The sequence below is a fragment of the Geotrypetes seraphini genome, chromosome 7 (assembly GCF_902459505.1).
Source record: "Geotrypetes seraphini chromosome 7, aGeoSer1.1, whole genome shotgun sequence".
Lineage (NCBI taxonomy): Eukaryota > Metazoa > Chordata > Amphibia > Gymnophiona > Dermophiidae > Geotrypetes > Geotrypetes seraphini.
Window position 1 is genome coordinate 112,127,916 of NC_047090.1, and position 16,740 is coordinate 112,144,655.

The 16,740-nt window shown below is 43.8% G+C and overlaps 1 protein-coding gene across 11 annotated transcripts in view; it reads left to right on the top strand.

The window, feature by feature from the left end:
* The window catches only part of RBM25 (RNA binding motif protein 25), a 285,496-nt gene that overhangs the window by 198,350 nt on the left and 70,406 nt on the right, over positions 1 to 16,740 (top strand). For 6 of the 11 annotated variants that reach the window (XM_033953489.1, XM_033953490.1, XM_033953491.1 and 3 more), the window contains 2 exons: positions 11,496 to 11,820; positions 12,707 to 13,023. In XM_033953489.1, the coding sequence (XP_033809380.1) occupies positions 11,496 to 11,820; positions 12,707 to 13,023 (642 nt within the window). Of the gene's footprint in view, positions 1 to 11,495; positions 11,821 to 11,987; positions 12,681 to 12,706; positions 13,024 to 16,740 lie in introns of those variants that run through there. The other 5 variants (XR_004540227.1, XR_004540229.1, XR_004540228.1 and 2 more) reach the window with 5 other exon arrangements.

The window sequence follows — 16,740 nt, forward strand, 5'->3', positions numbered from 1 at the left end:
CTGTAAGGCACTTCAGAGACTGAGTACACCTCAATTCTTTCCTATGGGAATTTCAGAGGTAGTCTGTGAAACTCTAAAACTGATTTTTGAGAGTAGGGTTCAAGTATCTCACCTCCCCAACCCCAAAATTGCTATTTTTATATTTTCTGATTTTGTTTATTTTTCCCATTTTTGGCGTTAATTTGCTGGTGGCTGCCATCTTGGATTTTTATCAATCTTTTTTCAGTTTTATTTCTGCTTCAAAATCCCTCGATTTGATTCAAATTGTTTGGAATGAACTCTCCAGCCCCTAATCTGTTGAATATGTGCATTGATTGCACCAGATTGGCGCCAGATCAGCAACCATATACTGGGTGCTGCAGCACACAGGGGGAGGGGCAGGAGCTTTGGTCTTTTCCTCCTTCAGGTCCTCCAAGGCCGGGGAGCTGACCTGGTTCCATGACTTCAGAAAAGTATCATGCCTAGAGGCCATTCTAGAGTTTGGCGCCAAACACCTGTGTTCTGAGTCTGGCGACTCGTTTGGCATGGTGCAAATGACTCAGCAGGGCCCTGCATTGGACAAGGTGTAAATTTTTCTGGACTTTTTTTTTGGCTCCTCTGGAAAGTATATTCTTTGGACAGCTTGTTTGATGCAGCCAGCGGGCGTGTCAGTTTCTTCAAAACCAGTTGCACCAGTAGCAGAGGTCCCTTTTCAGGAGCCCTCCTATCTGGCTAAGGCAGAGCTCAATTGTATTATGCCATATGGATATTATGCTGCTTTTGTCTCCTGGCATTGCTTTTATTTTGGATCAGGCTGATACCCTTGCTGGGACTAGTCAACATGGTCACCCTGAGAGTCTGGATTTGGATGAGGACCCCTCCATTAAGCACACCTTTTAAACATGGCTTTGTCCATCATTTTATTTCTGGGTTCTGAGAAAATTGGAATCTTCTCTTTCCACGTCACAGTGTTCAGTCATGGATCATTCTAATGTGCTGTCCTCTTTTTTTCCATCCCTTCCACAGCTTCTCGGTCTGGTTACAGAACAATAGGATGTCAAGTATGCTCTTTTCAGCTTTCTCAAGCTGTGTCTAAGTTTTCTCCTGGCTCCTGCTTTTCAGCAGTTTTGAGCAACCTAAGATGGATTCTGCCATGGTGCAGGATACCCGGCGCAAGGACTTCCCTAGTGATGGAGGAGTAGTGTTTAAGGACTCCCAGAATCACACAGTGGACATTATTATTATTTTTAAACCATCTTTTTGAAAAGGCTTCTTTGGCCATCAAGGTGGTGGCAGCCTCCTTAGTGGCACGTGCTTGTTATGAGAGATTGCGCAGGGTGCCCTCTGCATAAGTGGATGTCTGTCCCCCAGCTAGTGCTGGACGGTATCGATTTTGAGGCGGACGCCCTTTCTGATCTCATTCGAGTTCTTACTGCTTATGCAGTGTCTGCGGGCTGGCCTCTTTGGATCTGTCCTTGGGTGGGGATGCTGCCTCTAATGCCACTTTAAGCAGACTTTCAAGGGTCAGCTTCTTTTTGGGAAAGGTCTGGATGATCTTATGGTCGGTGTTGCTGATTGGCACCCTAAGTCTCGCCAGACTTTGGGAAGAAGCAGTAGTAATTTTCTTCTTTTTTTTAATATTTAAATTTTTATTGGATTTTCAGTCAAATAAGCATCACAAAACACAACAATATGGAACAAAGCAAATCCCAAAACCAATGTCCAATGAAAAACAAAAATGCAAGAACACCAGTAAACAGCAGCACAGTACCATCCCCACCCCCCCTCCCCTGAACATAGGGGTATAGAACAGTCCAGGGATGTATCGATTGCATATAATAACCTCTGTGTTTTGCCATATACATTTCCATTTTCCCCAACAGAGCTAATTTCACTCTCCACTCACTCAAATCAGGCACTCGGGTCTATTTCCAATAGACAGCTAGAGACATTTAATCGCTGCCAACCCCATTCACAGTAATCGAATTTGCCAATTGGTCTCAATTATTAGACATCCCCAATAAACAGCTTTGAGGAGTAATAGGGACAGTGACCCCCCAACAGTTGAGACAGAGTGTGCATCACTGCTGTCCAGCAAGGAACCAATACTGGACAGTCCCACCAAGTTCCATTCCCAATGTCTTTGAAAAACAAACTGCGGTACTACATGCCCCTTAAATACTTATACAAAAGTGAAAGGGGCCTGGGCACCTTCTGTAAAGTCCCCATAATTGTTCTAAGTGTTCAGTCTCAATGGGAGATGTCGTATCCCACCCCCAAGCTCTCATATAATGTTGCACTTGAAGAAAGGCCAGAAAATCTCCTGCCCATACTCCAGCCGTACTTTGCAGGACCTCAAAAGTTATTATTGTCCCTGCCCGCAAAAAATCACGGAATCGGGTCAACCCAAGGGGCTCCCATCTTTCAAAAACTGGGTTGGTTTTACCTACTAAAAAGTGTGGTTCGTCCCTTAAAGTAGCTAAAGTGGAAGTTGCTAACCCATTATTGCAGACCTATTTCATTCTATCCCACATATTGATCAGATGTAATATATAAGGGTTATCAGTCTCCTGTGTCCACTGTTGCACATTATGGGAAGACCAAAGCCTATTGGATAGTCGACCATGAGGCACAAAAGACTGTTCCAACAACACCCTCCACTTATGTGTACCAAATTCCCACTCCAATAACATCCTCAACTGCACAGCCTGATAATAGCATTGTAGATTGGAACACCCCGCCCACATCGTCATCTGAGAAATCCGGGGTGCTCTATTCTGCCAGATAAATTTCTGAAATTCTGTCTGTAAGATCTTAAATGTCTGAGCAGGTATGGGGATCAGTAAAGTCTGAAACAAAAATAATAATCGGGGAAGTACATTCATTTGAAGAACCGCTATGCGCCCCCCCCCCCCCCCCCCACATACACACACAGGATAGCCAAAGCCCATGTCAGCATTGGAGATCGGAACAAATTTTCCGGAGAATTGGCCCATAATTAACCTCATATAATAATAATAACAGTTTATATACTGCAGTACCATTAAGTTCTATGCGGTTTACAAAAGCTTAGTGAAGTACAAGTTGAGAGAACTTAAGGGAAGGGAGAACAAGAGGGGGAAAGGACAAGAGAACAGTTACAGAGGGGAAAGAGTCATCTGTCTAGGTACTTCAGGAACAGGTGAGTTTTGAGGCGTTTCCTGAACACCTCGTAAGTGGTGGGCGAGAGGAGTTGTTTTAGGTCCTTACCCCATAAAGCTGCTTGATGTGCGAGAAGGTGTCCATAGTGTTTTTTTAGTTTGCAACCTCTAACTGGGGGGGAAACGAAGTACAAGTGGGAGCTTCTCTTGTGTCTGTTGGCTGAGAAGGAGAAGAGGTCAGTTATGTATTTAGGGGCTAGACCATAAAGAACTTTAAAGCAGAGGCAGACGAACTTAAACTTTACGCGAGCTTCCAACGGTAGCCAGTGTTTGTAGTATGGCGTCACGTGATCGAAATTTTTTAGACCGAAGATAAGTCTGACCGCAGTGTTTTGCATTAATTGTAAGCGTCGCATATTCTTTTGGGGGATTGCTAAATAGGCAATGTTACAGTAGTCAAGTTGACTCAGTACGAGGGATTGTACCAGGATTCTGAATGCAGAGTTATCAAAGTATGCTTTAATGGATTTAAGCTTCCAGAGGGTGAAAAAACCCTTTTTGATTAGGGAGTCCACCTGGTCTTTTATGGTTAGGCATTGGTCCAGTGTTACACCCAGTATTTTAATGGTGGGTTGTATGGGGTAGTTATGTTTGTTGATGCCTAGTGGTGTTTTGATGTCAAGTGGGTGTGGTGAAGCGACAAAGAATTTTGTGTTCTCTGTATTGAGCTTGAGCTTGAAGTCTGACATCCAGTGTTCCATCAAGTTTATGGCTTCTGATGCTTTGGGAATGGTTTCCGAGATGGAGTTGGCAAATGGGATGATGATCGTAAAATCATCAGCGTAACTGAATAATTTTATCCCCAGCTGGGTTAATTGAACGCTCTGTAGATGTCATGTAGATATTGAAAAGCAGTGGAGATAGTGGGGACCCTTGCTGTACACCGGATGGGTTGCTCATTATTGAAATGAACCTGATAGGTGCGGGATAAAAGGAAGCCATGAAACCAGTTTAGCACTTCACCCACAATGCCAATAGCATCTAGGCATTGTAGCATTTTTGCATGGTCTACTAGATCAAAGGCGGAGCTCATGTCGAATTGCATGATCAGGGGGCATTGAGGCCTTTGCTTAACAATAGATGCAAGTAATCTAAGATAGCTGCAATTACAGTTTCCGTGCTGTAAAGAGGTCTAAAGCCAGATTGAGTCTCGTGCAGGAGAGAGAACTGGTCAAGATATTCCATCAATTGGGAGTGTACCAATCCCTCCATGATCTTTACAATGAGTGGAATGGAAGCAATTGGTCTATAGTTGGTTACTAGGGCTGAGGATTCTTTGCTATTTTTAAGGATAGGGGTTATTATTACGTGGCCGTTCTTGGTGAGGAATTTCCCATTTTTCAGGTTATGGGCTAAGTAGTGCAGTAGTGATAGTTTAAATTCAAGTGGTGCCGCTTTCATGATTTCCGGAGGACATGAGTCCAGAATGCAATATGATAAACGAGCTAGATCCCTGGGAAGGTAAAACCCCAAATATTTAAGACCCTTGGATGCCCATTTAGAAGGAAATTGATGTTGAAGAGCATGAACCCGGGGCTCCCCCAAGGGTGAGATTCATCATTTCAGTCTTGTCTAAATTTATCTTAAAGCCAGAGGCTCTTCCATAGTCCTCAAAAATATGTAACAACTGAGGCACTGTTTGTTCTGGGTCTATCAAATACAAAAGTATGTCATCAGCAAATAGGGCTATATGGTGCTCAACGCCTTGTACTGAAATCCCCTTCAATAGCAGATGATTCCGTATCATAAGGGCCAACGGTTCTATTGATATGACATAGGGGAAAGCGGACAACTCTGCCTAGTGCCGCGTGCTATAGAAAAAAAGTCAGTGTAGGCCTGATTAATCCGAAGACAAGATCTGGGTGCTCGGTATAACGCTCGGACCCATGCACAAAACGGACCCCCAATGCCCAATTTCTCCATCACCGCCCACAAAAATTCCCAAGACACCCGGTCAAAAGCTTTCTCAGTGTCAACCGCCATCAAAACTGCGTGTTCCTGTCCCTTCTTTACTTTCCACATACCTGTCTCCGTTGTATAAAACCGATTGATCCATATGAATCAAACTGGGAAGCAACTTTCCCAAGCGCAAAGCAAGAACCTTTGCAATAAGTTTTGCATTGACATTCAATAGGGAGATAGGTCTATATGAACCACAATTCAGCGGGTCCCTCCCTGGCTTCAAAAGAATCGCAATCCCTGCCTCCCCCATAGGGCCCGATAAAAGACGCCCTGTCTGCATCCCATTCACCACTCTCATCAACAAAGGACCTGTTCCCCAAATTTCTTATAAAATCAACTCGTACACCCGTCCAATCCGGGTGATTTCCCTGGTTTAGCGGTCCGAATAACACCCATCACCTCCCCCAACTTGATCGGTTCATTTAGCAGTGCTTGATCATCAGGGGATAGCTCAGGCAAACACACCTTATCCAAAAAGCGGGACACCATCCCATCTCCCCCGTCCCCTCCAGCACTGTAAAGGCTTCAATAGTAATCCAAAAATGAGCGATCAATAGCTGTATCCGTAACCTGCAGATTACCGCTCTCATCCCGGATTGCTGTGATAAAGCTCCTGGCCTGCTTAATTTTGATATAGCGAGCCAGCTGAGCACTACACTTATTACTATGCTCATAAAGACAAGACTGAAATCTCTCACACACATAATTGTACTCTTTCATTTGAAGCTGACTTAACTGTCCCTTTACCATGCGTAACTGATCCATGGTCTGAGAGTCCAGGAATCGCTTATGAGCCAATTCAAGAGATATCAAGCGTTCTCTGAGTTGTAAGCATCCCACAAGACCCCATCAGACACCTCCCCGGTATCATTAAACTCCAAATAATTGGCTATACTTTGAATGACTTCCGCCTCCACCTCAGGCGCATTAAGCAGGGAGTCGTTAAGTCTCCAGAATCTGGTTCCGCCTCCCGACACCACTCCCGCGCAATCCACCGAGACTGGGGCGTGATCCGAAACGAATACCCCCAATTTCAGCCTCGCGTATCTTAGCCCATTGATTCCTATGGATCCACAGCCCATCTATCCTTGTGTAAGAACATAAGAAATGCCTCTGCTGGGTCAGACCCAAGGTCCATCGTGCCCAGCAGTCCGCTCACGCGGCGGCCCAACAGGTCCAGGACCTGTGCAGTAATCTTCTATCTATACCCCTCTATCCCCATTTCCAGTAGAAATTTGTCCAATCCTTTCTTGAACCCCAGTACCGTACTCTGCCTTATAACGTCCTCTGGAAGCGCATTCCAGGTGTCCACCACACGTTGGGTAAAGAAGAACTTCCTAGCATTTGTTTTGAATCTGTCCCCTTTCAACTTTTCCGAATGTAAGTTTGTTGAGCATGAGAATAATGTGTATAGTTGCACTGAGTCCCATGTAATAGGCGCCAACAATCTACCAGCCCCAAGATTTGCATGAATACCCAAAAAGCCCATGTATGCACCCGGTTAGAGCTCCTACCACCCTTGAAATGATCCAGCCGCGCGTCCGGGATCACATTAAAATCCCCCCTCCTCCCCTAGGATCACAACTCATAAGCACATAAGCATGGCCTCTGCCGAGTCAGACCATAGGAATTCCTTGAATGAATGACAACAGTTCATCCTGTAACTTACGGTAGAACTTAGCTTGATCTACATTGGGATCATATACAGTGGTGCCTCGCATAACGAACGCCTCACACAACGAACGCTGCACACAACGAACTTCATGTCTTGATTCACACAACGAACTTCGTTTCACACAACGAACTTCACACAACGAACTTCGTTTCACACAACGAAGTCGCCCGAGCTGCCGATGTATTGCATCCTTCCGCGCAGGCACTGCAAGCAGTCGTTAGTCACTGCGCTTAACTGCCCTCTCTCACTGTATACAGTCGTCCTTTTAAGATAAACTCAATATTTTTTATATATCATGGCTTCTAAAAAAAGCAGGAAGGTGATTTCTGTTGAAATGAAACGGGAAATAATTAGAAGGAGTGAATGTGGGGTAAAACAGTGTGACCTCGTCAAAGAGTTTGGCCTCAGCAAGACCACCATTTTCACCATTTTGACAAATTTATCTTTTTTTATGTCATCTTAGCATATTTAATGCTGCAGAACGAATTATTTTTTTAACATGTATTGTTATGGGAAAACGCGTTTCACATAACGAACTTTTCGCATAACAAACTTGCTTCTGGAACGAATTAAGTTCGTTGTGTGAGGCACCACTGTATGTTCATTATTGTCACTCTTTGCCCCTGTAAGCTCCCTCTTAACGCGAGACATCTTCCATGAGTATCCCTATACACCTGATCAATGACCAATCCCAGACCTCGTTTCACCAAAACCGCAATCACCCCCCCCCCCCTTTTTTTTGGGTAATGTTCCATTCCTGATTTGCCCAAACATGTTCAAAGGCAGGATTCTGCAAAAAAAAAAAAAAAAACACAAAAAACTGCATCCCGGGGCCTCAGATGCATCTCCTGTAACATGCATATATCCCAACGCATTCTCTTCAACTCCCGGAAAACAATATTCTTCTTCCCCGTGCTATTCAACCCATTAACATTCCATGACCCGATCCTAAGTAAATTCCGTTCTATCTCTGTCCCCGGTGTTCTTCCCCCAGAATCAATTTTTCCCCCTTAAACCCCCCCGCCCCCTGCCCCCCCCAACATGTGCTGATCTAGCAGCATCCAGACCAGGCGGTAGTAATTTTCATCCCTCCCGCTGTTTTCATCAGAGATCCTCAGGCTCTTCCTCCCAGACATTCCCAGAGATACAGTCCCTATAACAACACTTCTAATTCCAGCCATCCTCCGACATCCGGATCCTGGGCAGCTACTCCTCCTAAACAGCCCTCCAGAAGGCTGCCTTGCTCAGTTTTACCAGGAATGGACTCGCATGTCCTCGGGTAAATGGGTTCTGGACATCATTCTGGAGGGGCACAAGATAGATTTATTTTGCCTGCTTCCAGATTTGTTTCTGGACTCACCGGCAGATCGGCCAGAAAAGGAGTCAAAGGTCCATACTACTTTGCAGCGTCTTCTTGGACATCCAAGCATTAGAACCCATTCTAGAACACAAATCGGACTGGTAGATATTCTATATATTTCATCATGCCTAAGTATGGCTTGGAGGACTGGAAATCCCGTTCTGGATCTCATGTAAGTCACCCACTTCTTGCGGATTCCTTATTTTCAAATGGAAACTGCACACAGTCATTGCTACTGTCTCTCCTGGGGAGTTCTAGCATCCTTTAATCTCACAGTGGCTTTCCTCCATCTTCCATTATTTCTGGGGCATCGCAGATTTGAGTTTCCATGTTCTGCAACAGCATTTCCCATCTGCGACTCTTTTCTTTGGGCTCGCGACAGCTCAAGTTCAAGTTTATTAAAAGCTTGATTTTATCGAATTATCAAAAGATTTCAAAGCGATGTACAAATTAAAAATAGAATATGACAAATTATGTTTTGGTAGACAAAGCACTTAACAACAGACAAACAAATTATACATGAAACATTTAGGGAAGTGGGAGGAACTACAATATCTACCAAGGCGATGGTGCTTGTAGCATTTTTTTTTCCACAGGCATCCTTTCTTGGACGACTGGTTGATCCGTGCTCTGTCTCGAAACGACAGCACAAGTATGGTGGAGACTGTGGTCTCTGCTGCAGAGCTTGGGTTGGATTGTCAACTTCAAAAAGAGCCACTTGATGCCATCTTGGAGTATCTGGGAAACATACTACCCTTCTGGGACTTCTCTTCGACACCCAGTAAGGTAGTGCGTTTCTTCCTGAGCCATGCGGTTCGAAATTTCCACAGCAGATCAGAGATCTCCTGAACCTTGCTTGTAGATAATGTCAAAGTTTTGAGTCTGCCACACCGTGCATGCGCGAGTGCCTTCCTGCCCAGCACAGGGCTCGTCTCCTCAGTTCTTAGTTTTCCGCAGAGCCAAGAAGTCTGTCTTTGACGCTCAGCGCTGAACTTCGTTCGCTTCGTGCCTTCTCTTCACCGTGGTTTGTGTTTTAATTTCTTATTACCGAATCGCTATGTGTTTTCTTTTACGTAAAAAAAAAAAATTTTATTTTTTCATCGACTGACTAGCGGAGTGGGTCGCACGCCTGTGGGCTTCGACTTTGCAGCAGCTATCTTCCCTTCTATGTCCCAGCCAGTCATGGGCTTCAAGAAGTGTAGCCAGTGCCAGCGTGCAATTTCCCTCACAGACCCACACCACTGGTGTCTTCAGTGTGTCAGGCCTAACCATAGTCCGAAGTCATGCACACTCTGTGCTACTCTTCAACTTCAAGCACTCAAACGTCGTCGGATTCAACTGGAAAAGCTTTTCAGGATGGACTCTTCAGCTACACCCTCGACCTCAACCTCCGACTCGGTCAAGCCTTCAACGGGGTGTCCTCCTGTCTTCACGACTCCGACCTCGAGTCTCATCAGACCTTTCTTGTTTGGATAGTCTTTGGCCTTGAGTACACCTGTCAAATCTTCCCCTGAGCTTCCCTCAGGTCAGATATCTAAGCAGAAAGTTCCTGCGGTGGTCCTCAAGATATCCAAGCATCAATCCTCCAAGTTGAAGCATGCTCCTCCTGCCACCTCAGAGCCATTAGCCTCAGCAAGTGGTCTAGTTTCAGACTCGGATCCACAATTGCAGGCTACTATCCAGAACATTTTAGAGCGGGAATTTGTTCAGTTATTGAGCAAATACAGTCCTGCCTCGACTCTGCTTCCTGCAGTCCAGCCTGGGCAATCAGCAGTCTCACACGAGGTCAAATCCCTGCCTGTGCCTTGAGCTGAATCTACACACTCTATGCAAGGAGTCGAGTTTTTGGAAGTGTCTGGTCTGGAATCTACACACTCCATACAAGGAGCCGAATCTTTGGGGGTGCTTCGAGATTCCTCGATCCAAACCACTGAGTCTCCTTTCCCTTTGTGGAATCTTACTTTCATTCTACAGGACCTTGTGGAAGCCCATTTGAGCCACTGAAGGCTGCTATTCTTCTGGGTCTGACGCTCAGACCGTATTTCTGGTCACCCATGTCTTTGCACTGCATATTTCAGAGCTTCAAGCTCTTTTGTGCGAAGACCCTTTCTCCATATTATAAATGCTGGAGTTGTCCATACTGTACCTTCCTTTCTACCGACAGTAGTTTCTACTTTCCATGTCACCCAGGAGATTCGTTTGTCAGCATTTCATTCCACAGGATCGGATCTTATGCAAGTTGGACGTCAAGAGAATGTTACTCCACTTTTGGAGAGGACTAATGATTTTTGGATATCTTTGTCCCAATTGCTCCGTCTCAGTGTAATTGGCCAGTGTTTGACCTCGATGGATTCGTATGGCCATTTCCATGGCTTATGTCACCCGTGGCCAGTTGCCACTGGTTTGCTTTCAGGCCCACTCCACTAGAAGTGTTGCTGCTTCGTAAACGGAGTCTTGTGCATTTCTCCAAATGAAATTTGCAGAGCAATACCTTGGTCCTCTCTTTCTACTTTTACCCAATTTTTTCCAGGTGGATGTGGCAGCTTGCTCTGATGCCGCTTTTGGGACCTTGGTGAGTTGCATGCAGGCTCTTCAGTTCCTCCCTAGACGCTGCCATTGTTTTGGTATGTCACCTAGCGTACTGAATCCGGAAGGGACGTAACAGAATGGAAGATTAGGTTTTCACCTTTGATAATCTTCTTTCTGTTAGTCCCTGGAGGATACAGTATAGCCCGCCCTCTCAGTTCTGCATTGCCTGCTTTCTTTGCCCTCGATTATTCTCCTTCCAGGCTTCAGGATCTTCCATCCTGTGGGAAGTTTTCCACTTCTGTGAGAATGCATTACTGAAGGCAGTCTCATATGGGTGCTCGTTGCACACAGCAGGTTAGTTCTATGTTGTTCCTCAATGTTTTTCTGTGATGCCTTTGTGCCTGTTTATTGCTTGTTTTCATGTTTTGCAGAGCAGACCAGTAAATAAATTGTTTATGTTGCTAGGGAGCTTCCCCAGGACCCCCTTCCTTATCATTGATTTGTTTAGGTATGTTTTTTGGCTTTGGGACTGAAATACAGAGGGCTCTAACTCTCTCTCTGAGGAGCATGTGCTCAGAAAAGTGTTTTGATTTCTGCAACTCCCAGATTGTGGGAAGGGATTGAACATCTAGCGTACCCAATCCTCCAGGGACTAACAGAAAGATAATCAAAAATTATCTTCCATTGAGTTGTCACCATTTGAACTCATTGTTTCATTGCCAGTAGCCAGTTTACAGCTTTAGTTCAATAGCTTGCACTAAAGTAGCTAGTAATAATTGTCCTTTTGCAGATGGAACAAGAGGCTGAAAGGCGGAGGCAACCACAAATAAAGCAGCAACCAGAGTCTGAAGAGGAAGAGGAGGAAAAATCTGAAAAAGAAGAAAAGCGAGAAGAACCTATGGAAGAGGAAGAGGAGCCAGAACAGAAACCCTGCCTCAAACCTACCCTGCGGCCCATTAGTTCTGCTCCTTCTGTTTCATCTGCTAGTGGCAATGCGACGCCTAACACACCTGGGGATGAATCTCCCTATGGCATTATCATCCCTCATGAAAATTCACCTGAACAACAACCACCAGAAGAACATAGGCCTAAAATAGGACTTAGTCTCAAACTGGGTGAGTTGGTATTCTTTCTTGTTCTTCAGGGTAAAGAAATGGAAAGATCACGTGTGTAATCCTTTGATAAGTCTTATGCATCCTATAGTTGGTAATAAAGAATGAGTGACTTTCCAGTACAAAGCATACGTGTAGTAGAATGCTAAGCTCAGTGTGATCTTTTTCAGGAGATGACATGAGAGGATAGGATGTCATTGTCCAATGATGCCAGCTCCTTGCCAGAATCAGCGCGAGTCCTAATATAATTTTACTATGCAGTATCTCAATGTATATAAAGGTGATTGTTTGCTGGTAATTTGATCTGATAAGAGCTGATAACCTTAACACAGCCTAATATAGATGGCAAGAGTCTGAATTTGACATGTTGAGGCTTGTGTTAATCTTTTACCCATGTTCTTAAACAATAGGAAAGATTATTTTTTGTATTTTCATCAGGAAAGAATTTGGATGACTTTTTAAAATAATAAGAACATCTTAAATGTATTGTGGTGAGTACAGTATATACTCCATTAAGCATGTTTTTGTTTCTGTGTAGTAGTAGTATGCCTCTATTATGATGTTAATAATTTGGATTTATATATCACCTTTTACCCAAACAAAATTGCAACATACCTTACAGTTTTTAGCACGTCAGAAACATGAATGCCGCAGCCTTTGGGGTTGTGACCTGTGGCACATTTTTGCCCAGGAATGCATACAGGCATCGGAAAGAGAAGCTTACAGCTGGGTAAGATGAGGCACCAGCAAGCTAAGGACTTGTTCAAGCATCTCTGAGTCAGTGGCAGAAAGGGTCTTGAACTGATACCTTTGACTGTAGGTCAGTGCACTAAACATTAAACCATAGCATGTCAAATGTAATGGTTTTATTTCTCTGCATTTTTTTTAGGAATTAAAAGCAACACGGATACTGTCCTGCGTTCCTCTCTTGGTGCTTCTAATAGTCCTAACCAACCAAATGCTGCTAAAAGAAAGAAGCTACCTGTTGATAGTGTTTTTAATAAGTTTGATGATGAAGATAGTGATGATGTGCCCCGTAGAAGAAAACTGGTCCCTTTAGATTATGGGGAAGATGAAAAAGGAGTAGCAAAAGGCAATGTCAACACAGAAGAAAAACGGAAACATATTAAGAGTCTAATTGAGAAAATTCCTACTGCCAAACCAGAGTTGTTTGCCTATCCTCTCAATTGGTCCATTGTAGACTCGGTAAGTTTCTGGAGCTTTAAAGTGTGTTTCAAATATGGCTTATTTTCTCTCCATTGTTTTTAATCCTGCATCATTAACTTAGAATTATTTATTCTCTGGAAGCCATATTAACCTGGCTTTCGGGTTTGTAAATAGAGCTCACTGGCTTCATTTTTTATATTTGAAGAAGAACTTTGTATTGAATTGGCTTGATGGAAATAACTCTTGTGTATAGTTTTGCCAAATTATCCAGTAAGCTCATAAACTTGTCGAAGACATTAGCAATTCAGGTGAAACAGCTATAGCAAATATTTACAGACCTGACTGTCTAGATCTATTTCACTTCTGTGCTTTAATATTTTGATCTCAGCCTTGTTTATAGCCTGTTTCTAGGAAAATTTGTTGGTCATTTACTAATGGTTGGTATGCGCTAAAGGTGTTATCGTCTGCTGTCAGCCACAAGATCCATAAAAATAAAATATGCCTTGTGGAAGATAGCTTGTAATAACTTTTAGTAAAGGACTTCATTTATGCAGTTCCCTACTATGTGCAATACATACAAATAACCCAGAAGCCATTCTTGATAAAACTGCACTAGATCACTCATACTTTTGACACTAGTAAATTTTTGTTATGTATAATAGTAATTTACATGTTCAAGGTCCTCAGGTCTGGAGAACTTGGATAATAAACTAGGATACCAACAATATGGTTCATAAAATTTTAATGGCTTACTATATATACTCAAATATAAAGTGACCCGAATATAAACCGAGGTAACCTTTTTCCCCCAAAAAGGAAGAAAAAAGTTAACTCAAATATAAACTGGAGGCTAGTATTCAAGTACCCTGCCAGGCTCTGCACCCGCCCTCCTAGATGCATAAGGCTCCAACCATAGGAGGGGCCTTATCCTGGCCCAATCAGAGCCTCAGGCCCCTCCCCAGTGCATCCCAGGATGCACCGGGGAGGGAAAGGCCTGCCATTTTGAAGAGGCGGGCCAACTGGCTGGAGAAACTAGGCACCCCTCTGGCATGCCATCTAAAAATAAGGTAAGGGGGTGAGTGCGACAGTCATTGGAGGCAAGGGAGGGGGGTTCATATGTTGGCAGAGCGTGGGCAATTGCGAGAAGAGTTAGGGGTGTTTGTTGGCAGGAGAGATTGGGCATCTCTCCCACTGCTGAGGGGGAATTGGGGGGGGCCTTGTTGGTTGGCGGTGGGAGACACTGGGCATCTGTCCCGCTGCCGGGGAGGTGTGTCGGTTGGCAGCGGGAGACATTAGCCTTCTCTCTTGCTGCTGGGGGAGGCGTTTATCAGCAGAAGCGATTGGGCATATCTCCTGCTGTTGTGGTTGTTTTTTTGTTTATTCTGCGCATGTGCCCATCACTATAACCAGCGAGAGTCTTCACTACTCTCCACCAACCTCATTTGCATGAGCGTTTTTTGGAGAATGACTTGTTTTTTTTTAAATCGTTACTATAATGGCTGTGTTCGGTTAGAGTGTTCTGATGCCTCAAGGTTCTGTTCTTGGGCCTGTTCTTTTTAACATTTTTATAAATGATATTGATGTATTTTGAATTGCTAATTGTGTTTTATTTTGGGTTTTTTCCTGTCTTTCAAAATGTAGTCCTTTCCAGGACTGGTGTTGGGGACTCTAGACTGGGGGATGGGAGGAGGGGTTGGTACTTCTAAAATCTTTGTTTTCTGGAGCCCTGTTTATCTGGCTGAACAATTTTGTATCTGCTGAAGGGCTATGTGGTAAGATTTGCTTCTTTGCAGATGATACCAAAATCTGCAAAAGTCTAGACACCCTTGATGGTGTGAATAACATAAAGAAAGACCTGGCGAAGCTTGAATAATGGTCTGAAATTTGGCAGCTAAAATTTAATGCTAAGAAATGCAAGGTCATGCATTTTGGCTGCAAAACCCTGAGGGAACGGTACAGTTTAGGGGTGAAGAACTTATGTGCATGACAGAAAAGCGGGATTTGGGTGTGATTGTATGTGGTGATCTTAAGGTGGCCAAACAGGTTGAAAAGGTGATGGCGAAAGCTAGAAGTTTACTAGGTTGCATAGGAAGAGGTATTTCCAGTAGGAAAAAGGAGGTATTGATGACCCTGTATAAGACTTTGGTGAGACCTCATTTAGAATATTGTGTACAATTCTGGAGGCTGCACCTTCAAAAAGATATAAAAAGGATGGAGTCAGTCCAAAGGAAGGCTACTAAAATGGTGTGTGGTCTTCATCATAAGGCATATGGGGGACAAAGTTTTCAATCTGTATACTTTGGAGGAAAGGCAGGAGAGGGGAGATAGAGACGTTTAAACAACTAGATGATGTAAACTAGCATGAGTAATCTCTTATTTGAAAGGAAACTCTGCAATGAGAGGGCATAGGATGAAGTTAAGAGGTGATAGGCTCAGGAATAATCATAGAAAATACTTTTTTACAGAAAGGGTGGTAGATGCATGGAACAGTCTCCACAGAAGAGGTGGTAGAGACAAGAGACTGTCAGAATTCAAAAGGGCCTGGGATAGGTACGTGGGATCTCTCAGAGAGAGAAAGAGATAATGATTACTGCGGATGGGCAGACTGGATGGGCTATTTGGCCTTTATCTGCCATCATGTTTCTATTCTTTTCCCTAGCGTTCCTTCAGACTGACCTAGATGGATAGGTTATGCACTCCTACCAGCAGGTGGATGGAGAATGTCAGTCTTCCAGAAGGTGGTAGATGTGTGAGCTTGTGCACTCGACTGGTCTGATAAGCCTGGGGATTCCTAGTTACGAAAAAAAATAATTCTCTGAGGATAAGCAGGTAAAATATTCTCACATGGGTGATATCCTCCATGGAACACAATATGGATATATCCCAGAGTACTGAAAGAACTCAAACATGAAATTGCTGATCTGCTGTTAGAGTTCTGTAACCTGTCACTAAAATCGTCCGTAGTACCTGAAAATTGGAGAATAGTCTGTTAACGCTGATTTTTAAAAAGCGTTCCAGGGGAGATCTAGGAAATTACAGACTGATAAGTCTGACTTCAGTGCCGGGCAAAATAGTAGAAATAATTACAAAAGGTAAAATTATTGAACATGTAGACAAACATGATTTAAGACAGTGGTTCCCAACCCTGTCCTGGAAGACCATCAGGCCAATCGAGTTTTCAGGCTAACCCTAATGAATATGCATGGAGCAGATTTGCAAGCCTGTCACTTCCATTATATGCAAATTTCTCTCATGCATATTCATTAGGTCTAGCCTGAAAACCCGATTGGCCTGGTGGTCCTCCAGGACAGGGTTGGGAACCACTGATTTAAGGGGACAGAGTCAGCATGGATTCAGCTAAGGTAGTGTATCTCAAACTGTGTACTTTGTCACCGGCAGCCTCAGGGTAATGGGTCCTGGGATACCGGGACAAGAAAAAGCTCTTGTGAGCCGCTGCGGGCAGCACAAGGAAAAGAAATGAAATTCAGCATTCAGTGAAAGAAACACCGCTACACCAGGTAAGTAATTCTTCCTGCAACTTGGGTTTATTCTTCCCATCAAAATAAAATACAAACTTCATCAGGATGTTCTGGGTATAAGAATGGTCCCAAAATAGCAAACCAAATATAAACAAATAGTCTCTAAGAAGGTACTGACTAAAGTTAGTTTCAAATGCATACAGCAAATATTCCTGGCTGGTTCCACCTTCAATTCACAGTCCATAAACTCCCAACCAAAACAGTCTTTAGGCCTGAT